Source organism: Saccopteryx leptura, chromosome 1, assembly GCF_036850995.1.
Source record: "Saccopteryx leptura isolate mSacLep1 chromosome 1, mSacLep1_pri_phased_curated, whole genome shotgun sequence".
Lineage (NCBI taxonomy): Eukaryota > Metazoa > Chordata > Mammalia > Chiroptera > Emballonuridae > Saccopteryx > Saccopteryx leptura.
The window spans coordinates 13,045,016-13,058,192 of NC_089503.1; the positions used below are offsets into that span (position 1 = coordinate 13,045,016).

The 13,177-nt window shown below is 41.6% G+C and overlaps 1 protein-coding gene across 1 annotated transcript in view; it reads right to left on the bottom strand.

The window, feature by feature from the left end:
* Positions 1–13,177, bottom strand: part of MS4A13 (membrane spanning 4-domains A13) — a 33,010-nt gene that overhangs the window by 12,105 nt on the left and 7,728 nt on the right. Inside the window, exon 5 of the mRNA XM_066360012.1 lies at positions 8,816–8,911. Within this exon, the coding sequence (XP_066216109.1) occupies positions 8,816–8,911 (96 nt within the window). The remainder of the gene's footprint in view (positions 1–8,815; positions 8,912–13,177) is intronic.

Sequence of the window (13,177 nt, forward strand, 5' to 3'; positions counted from 1 at the left end):
TCAAAGATATAGAACACATATTCTAAAAATTTATATGGAACCAAAAGAGAAGACGAATAGCCTCAGCAATCTTGAAAAGGAAAAGTAAAGTGGGAGGTATCACACTTCCGGATATCAAGTTATATTATAAGGCCATTGTACTCAAAACAGCCTGGTACTGGCATAAGAACAGGCATATAGATCAATGGAACAGAACTGAGAACCCAGAAATAAACCCACACTTTTATAGACAACTGATATTTGACAAAGGAGGTAAGAGCATACATTGGAGTAAAGACAGCCTCTTCAACAAATGGTGTTGGGAAAATTGGACAGCTACCTGCAAAAAAATGAAACTAGACCACCAACTTACACCATTCACAAAAATAAACTCAAAATGGATAAAAGACTTAAATGTAAGCCGTAAAACCAAAAGCATCTTGGAAGAAAACATAGGCAGTAAGCTCTCTGACATCTCTCGCAACAATATATTTGCTGATTTGTCTCCACAGGCAAGTGAAATAAAAGACAGGATAAACAAATGGGACTTTATCAAACTAAAAAGCTTCTGCACAGCTAAAGACAATAAGAACAGAATAAAAAGACAAACTACACAATAGGAGAATATATTTGATAATGCATCTAATAAAGGGTTAATAACCAAAATTTATAAAGAACTTGTAAAACTTAATACCAGGAAGACAAACAATCCAATCCAAAAATGGGCAAAAGAAATGAATAGACACTTCTCCAAAGAGGACATACAGATGGCCAATAGGCATATGAAGAAATGCTCAACATCACTAATTATCAGAGAAATGCAAATTAAAACCACAATGAGATATCACCTCACACCAGTCAGAATGGCACTCATCAATAAAACAACACAGAATAAGTGCTGGCGAGGATGTGGAGAAAAGGGAACCCTCCTGCACTGCTGGTGGGAATGCAGAGTGGTGCAACCTCTGTGGAAAACAGTATGGAGATTCCTCAAGAAATTAAAAATCGAACTGCCTTTTGACCCAGCTATACCACTGTTAGGAATATACCCCAAGAACACCATAGCACTGTTTGAAAAGAAGAAATGCACCCTCATGTTTATGGCAGCATTATTCACAGTAGCAAAGATCTGGAAACAGCCCAAGTGTCCATCAGGGGATGAGTGGATTAAAAAGCTTTGGTACATATATACTATGGAATACTATTCAGCCATACAAAATGATGACATCGGAACTTTTACAACAACATGGATGGACCTTGATAACATTATACTGAGCGAAATAAGTAAATCAGAAAAAAACAAGAACTGCAGGATTCCATACATTGGTGGGACATAAAAATGAGACTAATAGACATGGACAAGAGTGTGGTGGTTACAGGGGGCGGGGGGAGGGAAGGAGGGAGAGAGGAAGGGGGTGGTGGAGGGGCACAAAGAAAACTAGATAGAAGGTAACGGAGGACAATCTGACTTTGGGTGATGGGTATGCAACAGAATTGAATGACATGATAAGCTGGACATGTTTTCTTTGAATATATGTACCCTGATTTATTGATGTCACTCCATTAAAATAAAAATTTATTTATAAAAAAAAAATTTGGGAAATTTTTGGAAATTATTATTTCAAGGTTTTTTTCCCCTGTCCCATTGTTTTCTGGGATTCTTATTATGCATATGTAGGTGTAATACATGGTGTACCAAAAATCTCTTGTTCTCTTCTTTCTCATTTTTCAGATTAGAGAGTTTATATTGTCCTATTATGTTTGCTGATTTTGTCTTTTGTCAACTCTAATCTGTTGAGCTCCTCTAATGAATTTTTCATTTCAGCAACTCCATTTTTAAACTTCAGGATTTCCATTTGTTTTTTTTTCTTTATTAATTTCTATCTCTTTTTATTTATATTCTTATTTTAAAAATTAAACAGCTTTATTAAGGTGTAAACTGATATGCAAAGAACTGCACATATTTAATGTGTACAATTTGATAAATTCAGACATATGCAAACACTGTGATACTATCTTCACAATCAAGGTAATGACATTGATATTATTTGATGTATTAATTTTTTAAGGATATTTTCCTTTAGTTCTTTGAAGTTTTTCTTTGTAAAGTTCAACATTTGTCTTCCCTTCCTTCTAAGACTGCTTTTTACAAGTGTGTAGGTCACTATTTCCTGTTCTTTGCCTGTCATATTTTGTTATTGTTGCTGAAAAATGGATATTTTAGATAGTACATTGTAGCAACTTTGCATTCTAATTGCTTCTACTTACTTCAGGAGTAGTTGTTATTGTCTTTTGTGACTTGCTTATACTAATTTTTTGGAGCTTATGTCCCTTGCAGTGGGTGAGAGCTGACTTCTACCCTTTGTCAATGAATCAGTTTAGTTTAAGGAATATATTCAAAGTATAGGCCATTTGTAAATCTGCCCACATGTGTTTGCAAGACCTCTTATTCAGCCAGGTGTGAAAAGCTTACTAGGACACTCTCCAGTCTCCTTAATCTTTTGGACCACAGGGATAAGTAGGATATTATCAAGGCCTATGTTGGCCCTTTTGTTCTCAGAATCTCTCTTTAATCTTCTAGCTGGTTGCCAGTTAATTTCTTTTTCTTTTTTTTTTGTATTTTTCTGAAGGTGGAAATGGGGAGAGACAGTCAGACAGACTCCCGCATGCGCCCGACCGGGATCCACCCAGCACGCCCACCAGGGGCGACGCTCTGCCCACCAGGGGGCAATGCTCTGCCGTGACCAGAGCCACTCTAGCGCCTGGGGCAGAGGCCAAGGAGCCATCCCCAGTGCCTGGGCCATCTTTGCTCCAATGGAGCCTTGGCTGCGGGAGGGGAAGAGAGAGACAGAGAGGAAGGAGGGGGGGGGTGGAGAAGCAAATGGGTACTTCTCCTATGTGCCCTGGCCGGGAATTGAACCCGGGTCCCCCGCATGCCAGGCTGACGCTCTACCGTTGAGCCAACCAGCCAGGGCGCCAGTTAATTTCTTGAATCAACAAGTGATTGTGATCTCAATTAAGTTATGTGTTATACTGGCTTTTCCAGTTTGTCACTGAGATCACTATTGTTATAATAACACTGCTGGTCATGGAACTTTCTGTGCTCTGCTCCAAATAAAATCAGCCCTTTCCAGTAGTGAGGTTGCTGGTCCTCACAGTTGACTCACCCAGGTAAACTTCTATAAAATAGAACCTGGGTGGGAATGGGTGCAGAATGGGAAAAATTAGAGCAGCACCAAGCTGAAATGTCAGACACCCCTTGTTTTTATTGAGGTTCAGTAATTTTTCTTCAACACTTCTCAACTGGTGTATTTACTGGTAAATGTCTGGGATATTTAAAGGATTGTTTATTCACATTTCTAACCAGTTTTTTCACTTCTTTTGGGGGACATCTGCCATATCCTCACTCCAGAATTCTGTAGTATCAGAGTTACTTTCGCATTTTAGTTAGTCCCACTCATAGAGCTTTCCCCTACCATCCTGTGTAAAATAATCTTTGCCTTATCTCCTTACTCTGCTTTATTTTACTTCATAACACTTTTCCATTTCCTAAAATTATTTTTTTTTTAATTTATTTTTCTGAAGTTGGAAACGGGGAGGCAGTCAGACAGACTCCCACATGCGCCTGACTGGGATCCACCCGGCATGCCCACCAGGGGGCAATGCTCTACCCATCTGGGGCGTTGCTCTGTTGCAACCAGGGCCATTCTAGTGCCTGAGGCAGAGGCCACAGAGCCATCCTCAGTGCCCAGGCCAACTTTGCTCCAATGGAGCCTTGGCTGCAGGAGGGAAAGGGAGAGACAGAGAGGAAGAAGAGGGGGAGGGGTGGAGAAGCAGATGGGCGCTTCTCCTGTGTGCCCTGGCCGGGAATTGAACCTGGCACTCCTGCACGCCAGGCCGACACTCTACCACTGAGCCAACCGGCCAGGGCCTAAAATTACTCTTTGTGTGTATTTATTGTCTTTCTCTTCCAGTGGAATGCAGGATCCCTGAGAATAGGGATGCTGTCTTGTTAATCACTGCATCCTTAGTGTCTATTATAATGTCTAGTATATGGTAGGCCTACCATAAATATTTGTGAAAGAACAAATGGTAGATATCTAGTCTTTTTTCCCCCTAGATTTTATTTATTCATTTTGGAGAGGAGGTAGAGAGAAGGGGGGAGGAGCAGGAAGCATCAACTCCCATATGTGCCTTGACCAGGCAAGCCCAGGGTCTCAAACCAGCCACCTCAGCATTCCAGGTTGATGCTTTATCCACTGCGCCACCACAGGTCAGGCTGACATCTAGTCTTTTTAAGTTGTGAGGAAATCATCATTTTGTGGTACTGTGAAGTATTACAGCTATTTGGGATGTTATTAAACTTACAATTATAGTTGACACTTAAACAACACAGGTTTATATTACAATTTTTTTTTTCAATAAATATATTGGAGGCTCTGGTTGGTTAGCTCAGTGGTAGAGCGTTGGCTCGACATGTAAATGTCCCAGGTTTGATTCCTGGTCAGGGCACATGGGAGAAGTGCCCATCTGCTTCTCCACCCCCTCCCTCTTGCTTTTCTCTCTTATCTCTTTCTCTGTCTCTCTCTTCTCTGCCCCTCCTGCAGCCATGGCTGGATTAGAGCCAGATGGCCCTGGGCACTGAAAATGGCTTCACGGCCTCCGCCTCAGGTGCTAAAAAATGGCTCCAGTTACAATGGAGCAAAGGCCCCAGATGGGCAGAGCATTGCACCCTAGTGGGCTTGCTAGGTGGATCTCGGTCAGGGTGCATATGGGAGTCTGTATCTGCCTCCCCTACTCTAAATAAAAATAAATAAATAAACTAACGAACAAATAAATAAATATTGAAACATTTTTGGACATTTGTGAAGATTTGAAAAAACTTACAGATAAACTGCAGAGTAGAAATATTGAAAAAGTTAAGAAAAAGTTTGGTATGTCATAAATGCATAAAATATATGTAACTACCAGTCTATTTTATCATTTACTACCATAAAATATGCACAAGTCTATTATGATAAATTTAAGTATATCATAACTTATGCCACAGACTGTACATGGTGCCATTCACAGTTGAGAGAAGTAAAAAAACATAAAGATGTTGTATTAGATCTTAATTGCATGCAATTAACTGTAGTACAAACTATACTACTGTAATAATTTTGTAGTCACATCCCAGTGTCATTGTGATGAGTTCAAATGTTGCGAGTATCCTCTGAAAATGTCATGTGATGTTAATCAACTCCTTGTAAGTTTGTCTCTCCAAGAAATTGCATATTGCAGTAAAAAGTGATCTTCTGAACTTTTCACATATTTTTCTTCATGTTTGGTGTAATACTGTAAACTATGAATAGCACTATTGGACCCTATAAAGTGCCACTACTGATGCCGGAAGTGCTCCCAAGAAGCAAGAAAACTCAAGACATTCCAGGAAAAAGCTGAATTGCTTGATATCCATCATAGATTGAGGTGTGAAGCTGTGGCTTCCCACCATTTCAAGAAAAACGATTCCAGTGTAGGGAGCATTGCAGAAAAGGAAGCTTGTGAATCTGTCGCTGCAGCTATGCTAGCAGGCACGAAACCTTGTACTTCTTGCAAAATACTTTATCATTTATTGAAAATGCAGCTTTTTTGTGGGTGCAAGATTTCTATAGGAAATGCATACCTATAGTCTCTACTATGATTCAAGTGAAAGCAAAGTCATCATAGGACAAATTAAAGCAAAAGGCAGGCAGTGGATCTAAAGCTGGAGACTTAAATGTCTGCAAAGGATGGTTTGATCATTTGAGAAAGAGGTTTGGCTTAACAAAGATCAAGAAAACAAGAGAAGAATCTTCTACTGATCAAAAGAAAGATGAATTCCCAGATGTCATTAAGAAAATAATTAGCCTGACTAGGCAGTGGCGCAGTGGATAGAGCATCGGACTGGAATGTGGAGGACCCAGGTTCAAGACCTCAAGGTCGCCAGCTTGAGCGCAGGCTCATCTGGTTTGAGCAAGGCTCACCAGCTTGAGCCCAAGGTCACTGGCTTGAGCAAGGGGTCACTCGGTCTGCTGTAGACCCCGGGTCAAGGCACATATGAGAAATTAATCAATGAACAACTAATGTTTCTCATCTCTCTCCCTTCCTGTCTGTCTGTACCTATCTGTCCCTCTCTCTAACTCTGTCTCTGCCACAAAAAAATAAAAAAAATAATAAAAAAAGAAAATAATTAAGGAGAAAGGATACCTGCCTGAACAGGAATTAATGTTGAAAAAAGTCCCCTATTCTTGGGGGGAAATGCCACAGAGGACCAGGAAGAAAAGCGAGCGCCAGGATTTAGGGCAGGAAGGAATAGGCTAACTCTACTGTATTGTGCAAATGCAGCCAGGTTTATGATCAGGACCCCTTATCTATAAAACAGTTCACACCGAGCTTTGAAGGGAAAAGAGAAATACCAGCTGTTAGTCTTTTAGATGTGCGACAAGAAGGCCTGGACACTGACAACCCTTTTCCTGAATGGCTTCATGTGCTTTTCCCAGAAGTCATAAGTACCTAGCCAGCAAGAGACTTCCCTTTAAAGTGCTTTTGATATTGACAATGCCATTGGTCACCCAGAACCCCATGAGTTCAACACTGAAGGTGTTGAAGTGATCTACTTGCCCCCAAACATGTTGTCTCTGATTCAGCCTCTAGATCAGGAAGTCACAAGGACCTTTAAAGATCATCATTACACCTGGCAACATGGTACTCTATGGAAAGGCCTGTCAGTGTTGTGGAAGAGAACCCTCATAGAGAGGACATCATCAACATCTGGAATGGTTACAACACTGTCATTACAGAATTACATTACCTTACAGTATGCCTCTCTCTCTCTCATAATTGGAGAAACTGCATATCAGCCTATCATCATAGGTAAATACTTTTTTAAAAATGTGGCTCTGGCCGGTTAGCTCAGTGGTAGAGCGTTGGCCTGGCGTGCAGGAGTCCTGGGTTCAATTCCCGGCCAGGGCACACAGAAGAGGTGCCCATCTGCTTCTCCATCCCTCCCCTTCTCCTTTCACTCTGTCTCTCTCTTCCTCTCCTTGCAGCCAGGGCTCCACTGGAGCAAAGTTGGGCCGGGCGCTGAGGATGGCTCTGTGGCCTCTGCCTCAGGCACTAGAATGGCTCTGGTTGCAACAGAGTGATGCCCCAGATGGGCAGAGCATCACCCCCTGGTGGGCGTGCCGGGTGGATCCCGGTTGGGCGCATGCGGGAGTCTGTGTGACTGCCTCCCCATTTCCAACTTCAGAGAAATACAGGAAAAAGAAAAAGGAAAAAAGAAAAAGAAAAAAAATGTAACAATGTGGCCCTGGCCAGTTGGCTCAGCAGTAGAGCATCAGCCCGGCGTGTGGAAGTCCTGGGCTCGATTCCTAGTCAGGGCACACAGGAGAAGCGCCCATTTGCTTCTCCACCCTTCCCCCTCTCCTTCCTCTCTGCCTCTCTCTTCCCCTCCCGCAGCCAAGGCTTCACTGGAGCAAAGTTGGCCCAGGTGCTGAGGATGGCTCTATGGCCTCCACCTCAGGTGCTAGAATGGCTCCAGCAGCAATGGAACAACACCCCAGATGGGCAGAGCATCGCCCCCTGGTGGGCATGCTGGGTGGATTCTGTCTGACTGCCTCCCTGCTTCTAACTTCGGAAAAATACAAAAAAAAAAGTAACAATGTTTCCAATACTGTATTATGAATATGACTGTAATACTGTAATGAATAATAACTTATTCATTAGTGTATAGGCTAGGTTACTCTGTAGCAATCACATCAATTACACAAGGCCACCATAAAGCTATCGTATTGTTGCTTTTCATTACCAACACATGAATCCTTAAACCTGTACATAAATAGGAATTTTTCACATGACTTTTTCCTTTTTGATGTCATGACAGTAATATGCAGAACCTGTAAGACTATACTGATGCAGGTGCTCACAGACAGACCATTCATCTTGTAAGCAGATGACATCAACTTACGGTATTGATAAATACAGTATTATAAATGTATTTTATCTTCCTTATGATTGTCTTAATAGCACTTTTTTTCTCTAGCTTTATTATAAGATTACATTATATAATATATAAAATATCTGTTAATCAACTATTTAAGTTATCAGTAAGGCTTCTGGTCAATAGGAGGCTATTAGTAGTTAAGTTTTGGGGGAGTAAAATCTATGTGCAGGTTTTGTCTGTATGGGGGTGATTAGTACCCCTAATCCTTGTGTTGCTCAAAGGTCAACTGTACACTTCTAGAAATCAACTACCTACAGAAATACTGGTCTTATTTGCAAAGATATATGTATTGGGATGTTCACTGCATAATTGTTTATAATTCAGAAAATTGGAAAAAAACTAAGTATGCAGCAATAAAGGAATGTTAAATTCTAAGTAAAGGTATGATGCTATTAAAAAGGCATTGTGTAAGTTTGTTTTATAATGAAAAGGTTTCTATGACGGTTGAGAAACATGCATGTGACCAAACAATATGAGTATGATCACACAATTAGTAACAAAAAAACGTGTGTGTGTGTGTGTGTGTGTGTGTGTGTGTCTATGCCTTTTTGTGCAGATTTGCATGTGAGGGTATGATGGTCACATTGATGACAATAGTTTTTTATTCTATAATTTTTTTCACTTTTTATTAGTTTCACATATTCCTTTTGTAATTTTATAAACAAAAAATAAAGAGAAAATTAAAAAGGGAATATTATCACATAGCCCATTTTATTAATTCTAAACAAATTGTACCAGTGCATTTCATCTCCTCATAAAATTCGCTTACTAAAATGAACAGTTGTTGATATGCCAGAGTAGATAATCACTTACCAAATCAACACAGCCGAAGATTGTGTATGTTAATGCAATAACTATTTCCAAGGGGTAGGAGAGCAGTAAAGTACGTGCAACTTCCCTCCCAAGTTTCTGAAAATAGGGAGAAATCTGCATTATTATTTTAGTAAGGGCAGCTGTGTTCAGGAGGGGCTCCCAGATGAGAGGAAAACGGGAAGAATAAACGAGCTTCTTCGCCCTTTGATCTCCCTGGGCATCTCCACTCCTCTGCCTTCTGCTCCAGTTTCCTAGCTTCATTCCCCGAATTCAGTGTTTACACTCTCGATCTTGATCTTCACCACTCCCTCTTTTTTTTTTTTTTTTTTACAGAGACAGAGAGAAAGAGAGTCAGAGAGAGGGAGAGATAGGGACAGACAGACAGGATCGGAGAGAGATGAGAAGCATCACCTTAGTTGTTCATTGATTGCTCTCTCATATGTGCCTTGACCGTGGGGCTACAGCAGAACCCCTTGCTCGAGCCAGCGACCTGGGTACAAGATATTGAGCTTTGCTCAAACCGGATGAGCCCACGCTCAAGCTGGCGACCTTGGGGTCTCGAACCTGGGTCCTCCGCATCCCAGTCCGACGCTCTACCCACTGCACCACCGCCTGGTCTCTCCACCACTCCCTATTCTTGTCTCACTTTCTACAACTCTTCATTTTCATTATTCTCTTCACTACAGATTCCCTGGCACCACTCACTATCCAAATTCTTCTGTCAGTATTTGACTTTCCTGTCTCCAAAGATAAGATGGCAACCGAAAGATTTTACCAAACAATCCTCAGGTATTTTTTTTAAGTGATTTTTAAAAAATTTTTTATTCATTTTTTTAGAGAGGAGAGGGAGAGACAGAGAGAGAAAGAGGAGAGACAGAGAGAGAAGAGGGGGAGGAGCTGGAAGCATCAACTCCCATATGTGCCTTGACCAGGCAAGCCCAGGGTTTCGAACTGGCGACCTCAGCATTTCCAGGTCGACGCTTTATCCACTGCGCCACCACAGGTCAGGCCCAATCCTTAGGTATTAAAACCACTATTCTTAATTACAAACCTACTTAAATTTACATGTGTGATAATAAAAATCACAGAGAAATTGCTTTAATAGTATATGGAAGGGAGAGTAAATTAAGAGTTTAAAGAACAGTATTTCACTGGGAAGTTTTAGGTGTCTCTGATTGCTGGTATATATAAAGCAGACCCTTTCTGTTGCTAGCTGAAAGGTTATTTTCAACTCCATATCAGGATGAATGACATTGGTACTACTCCTGAAAATAAATGGAGTTTTTGTATTGGCTCTGGAAAAACAAGAATGATAGACCTAGAAACAATAACATCATAATTCCCTCTTCTTCAATTCCTTCTCTTCTTTTGTTATTATTTAATACCTTTAAATGAAATAAACTATGAGGTCGTAGGAATTAGATGACAAGAATGAAATGACAAAATATTTCTGTTTTCTCAAGGTTTATATTAAAGACAGAAAGATAATATAAGGTAGCATATGTTAAATATGTCAAAGTGGATAACAATGACAGGGGCCAGGAGGTTCACCACGAGCCACCGTCCATATCCAAGAGGGCTTCATACAAAGGCGGGGCCTCTGAAATAAAAGCAGGACTGAGAAAAATGAAGTGTGGAAGAAGCATTCTAGGCAGCTTTAATTTATTTGTTTCTTTATAAACTTTCTTGTTCCTGAAAGAATTTAATAGCAAAAATTAAAAGGGTGACAAAATAATTAAGAAATGAAGACATAAAATAGAACCAACCAATAAAGCTAAAATATGTATCACATAATCTATGGTTTGATAATGTGAGCAAAAGACTGAATGCAAAAATGAACATGGGGCCCTGGCCAGTTGGCTCAGCGGTAGAGCGTCTGCCTGGCGTGCGGGGGACCCGGGTTCGATTCCCGGCCAGGGCACATAGGAGAAGCGCCCATTTGCTTCTCCACCCCCCCCTTCCTCTCTGTCTCTCTCTTCCCCTCCCACAGCCAAGGCTCCATTGGAGCAAAGATGGCCCGGGCGCTGGGGATGGCTCCTTGGCCCCTGCCCCAGGCGCTAGAGTGGCTCTGGTCGCGGCAGAGCGACACCCCAGAGGGGCAGAGCATCGCCCCCTGGTGGGCAGAGCATCGCCCCTGGTGGGCATGCCGGGTGGATCCCGGTCGGGCGCATGCAGGAGTCTGTCTGAACATGGCCTATTGAGAAAATGATAAAATAAGTTTAACTCAGGCATAGTGTTCATTCGTGTATGCTACGAAAACAAGATAAAGACTGTTGAGCATCAGCCTGGTGTGTGGAAGTTCCAGGTTCTATTCCCAGTCAGGGCACACAGGAGAAGCGACCTTATGCTTCTCCATCCTTTTTCCTCATCTCTCTTTCTCTCTCTTCCCCTCCTGCAGCCCAGGCTCAACTGGCTCAAGTGCATCAGCCCTGGGTAGAGCGTCTGCCTGGCGTGCAGGGGACCCGGGTTCGATTCCCGGCCAGGGCACATAGGAGAAGCGCCCATTTGCTTCTCCACCCCCCCCTTCCTCTCTGTCTCTCTCTTCCCCTCCCGCAGCCAAGGCTCCATTGGAGCAAAGATGGCCCGGGCGCTGGGGATGGCTCCTTGGCCCCTGCCCCAGGCGCTTGAGCAGCCCAGGCTCAACTGGCTCAAGTGCATCAGCCCTGGGCACTGAGAATGGCTCTGTGGAGTTTCCTCCTCAGGCACTAAAAATAGCTTGGTTGCGAGCATGGCCCCAGATGGGAGTTGCCAGGTGGATCCCGGTTGGGGTTCATGTGGGAGTCTATCTCTCGATTTACCCTGCTCTCACTTGGAAAAGAAGAAAAAAAAGAAAAGAAAAAGAAAGACTGTAGGGGGCTTGAAATGGCAAGGTGAAGAATTCTGATTTAATTTTGTTGGCAGAAACACCATTGTACATTTAAGCTGGAAAATACTAGAGACCTCTTAGCAGGTAAGACTGTAAAAAGTTATTTCGCCCAAATTTCTTTATTTTTGTTCATATTATTCTCAAGCTCTCTTCCTGGAAGTGGCAAGATGTCTGACCAAGAAGTTCAAGTAGGAAAACAACAGGGTGACTGAGTCCTAAACACAGGATTTAAGCTTCTGAATCCTGCTCAAGTCATTAAGTGCCCTTTTTGGCTTAAGTCACTTTGGGTTGCATTTCCTGTCACTCACAACCACAGGAGTCCTAATCAACAAAAAGTTAAGTAAGTAATAAACAATATTTGGCAATTGGGAAGATAGCGGAAAGAGAAGGAGGAAGGGTTACAGAAAAGTTTTGAGTTTAGGAGATTGACAGAAGGGAGTTTTAAAGTACAATATTTTTGAGGAGATAAATATCTTTCATTTGCTATCTGTTGAGTTTGTGAGACAGACAAAGCAGTTAACAAATAGGTTGTGTTAACATTTTCTCCGTTTACACAGAAAGAAACTAAGGAACAAGGAAGTTACATGGAGGATGGTGTCTGGATAAAGGCGGTATGGTTCGGGATTTATGCTATTCAGCATTTTGCTACATGAGGACTCTATTTTGCGGCATGCATTTTTGGGGCTGGCTGAACCTATCTGCAAACACTGAGAACTTGATTAGTTTGCAGATTTAGCCAAGCCACTTGCTTATGTTGGCATATGGAAAGTCTTGTAAAATGCTGGCTGCTTTAGTAAATGTAGGTCTATAATACTGTAACATTTCTAAGGAAAGACCGCAGGTTGAGATGCAGGTCTGTCTAAAATACAAGTTCGTTTTGTGTGATGATCATACACAGCAAATAAAGCTGAAATGTATGTTTGGGAGATTGTGAAACTGATCATTAATACTGAATTCAGGTCAGATGGATACAGTCTGCAATGGTTTGAAATAGTGTTTGCTAAAGGTAGGTCCTGGCAATGATGCTGTATTATCTTAAACTGATGATTACAAGCTTATGAATAGGTGTGGTAAGCTAAAATAACTTAAAATAACTCTATACTTATACCTCCTTCCTTATCTTTGGCTCCAAAATTAGAATTAAAGATTTCTAGATTGAATTTCCAGGGCAAGTAGGGAATTTTCTTACAATTTAGAGGGAAAATTCATCACTCATTACACAATCTATTTTGAAGTATTATTGCATCTTCTCTCAACATCTTGTCCTCTAAGCTTCTGTTCCCTGTGCCTGGAGTCCTTCCACCGATAGTCCTATGGAGTGGGGGTGTATGGCGGAAGTAGGAAGTTTATCCCTCACCTACAATAACTCTTCTTCTCATTAGAAATATATTTTAAATTAAAACTTTCAAATTCTTTGTTTTGCTGTGTTGCCCAGGGAACACAGAGGAGCCCCACTCCAATTTGCTATAATTTTAAATGGAAGATCTTTTAAAGTA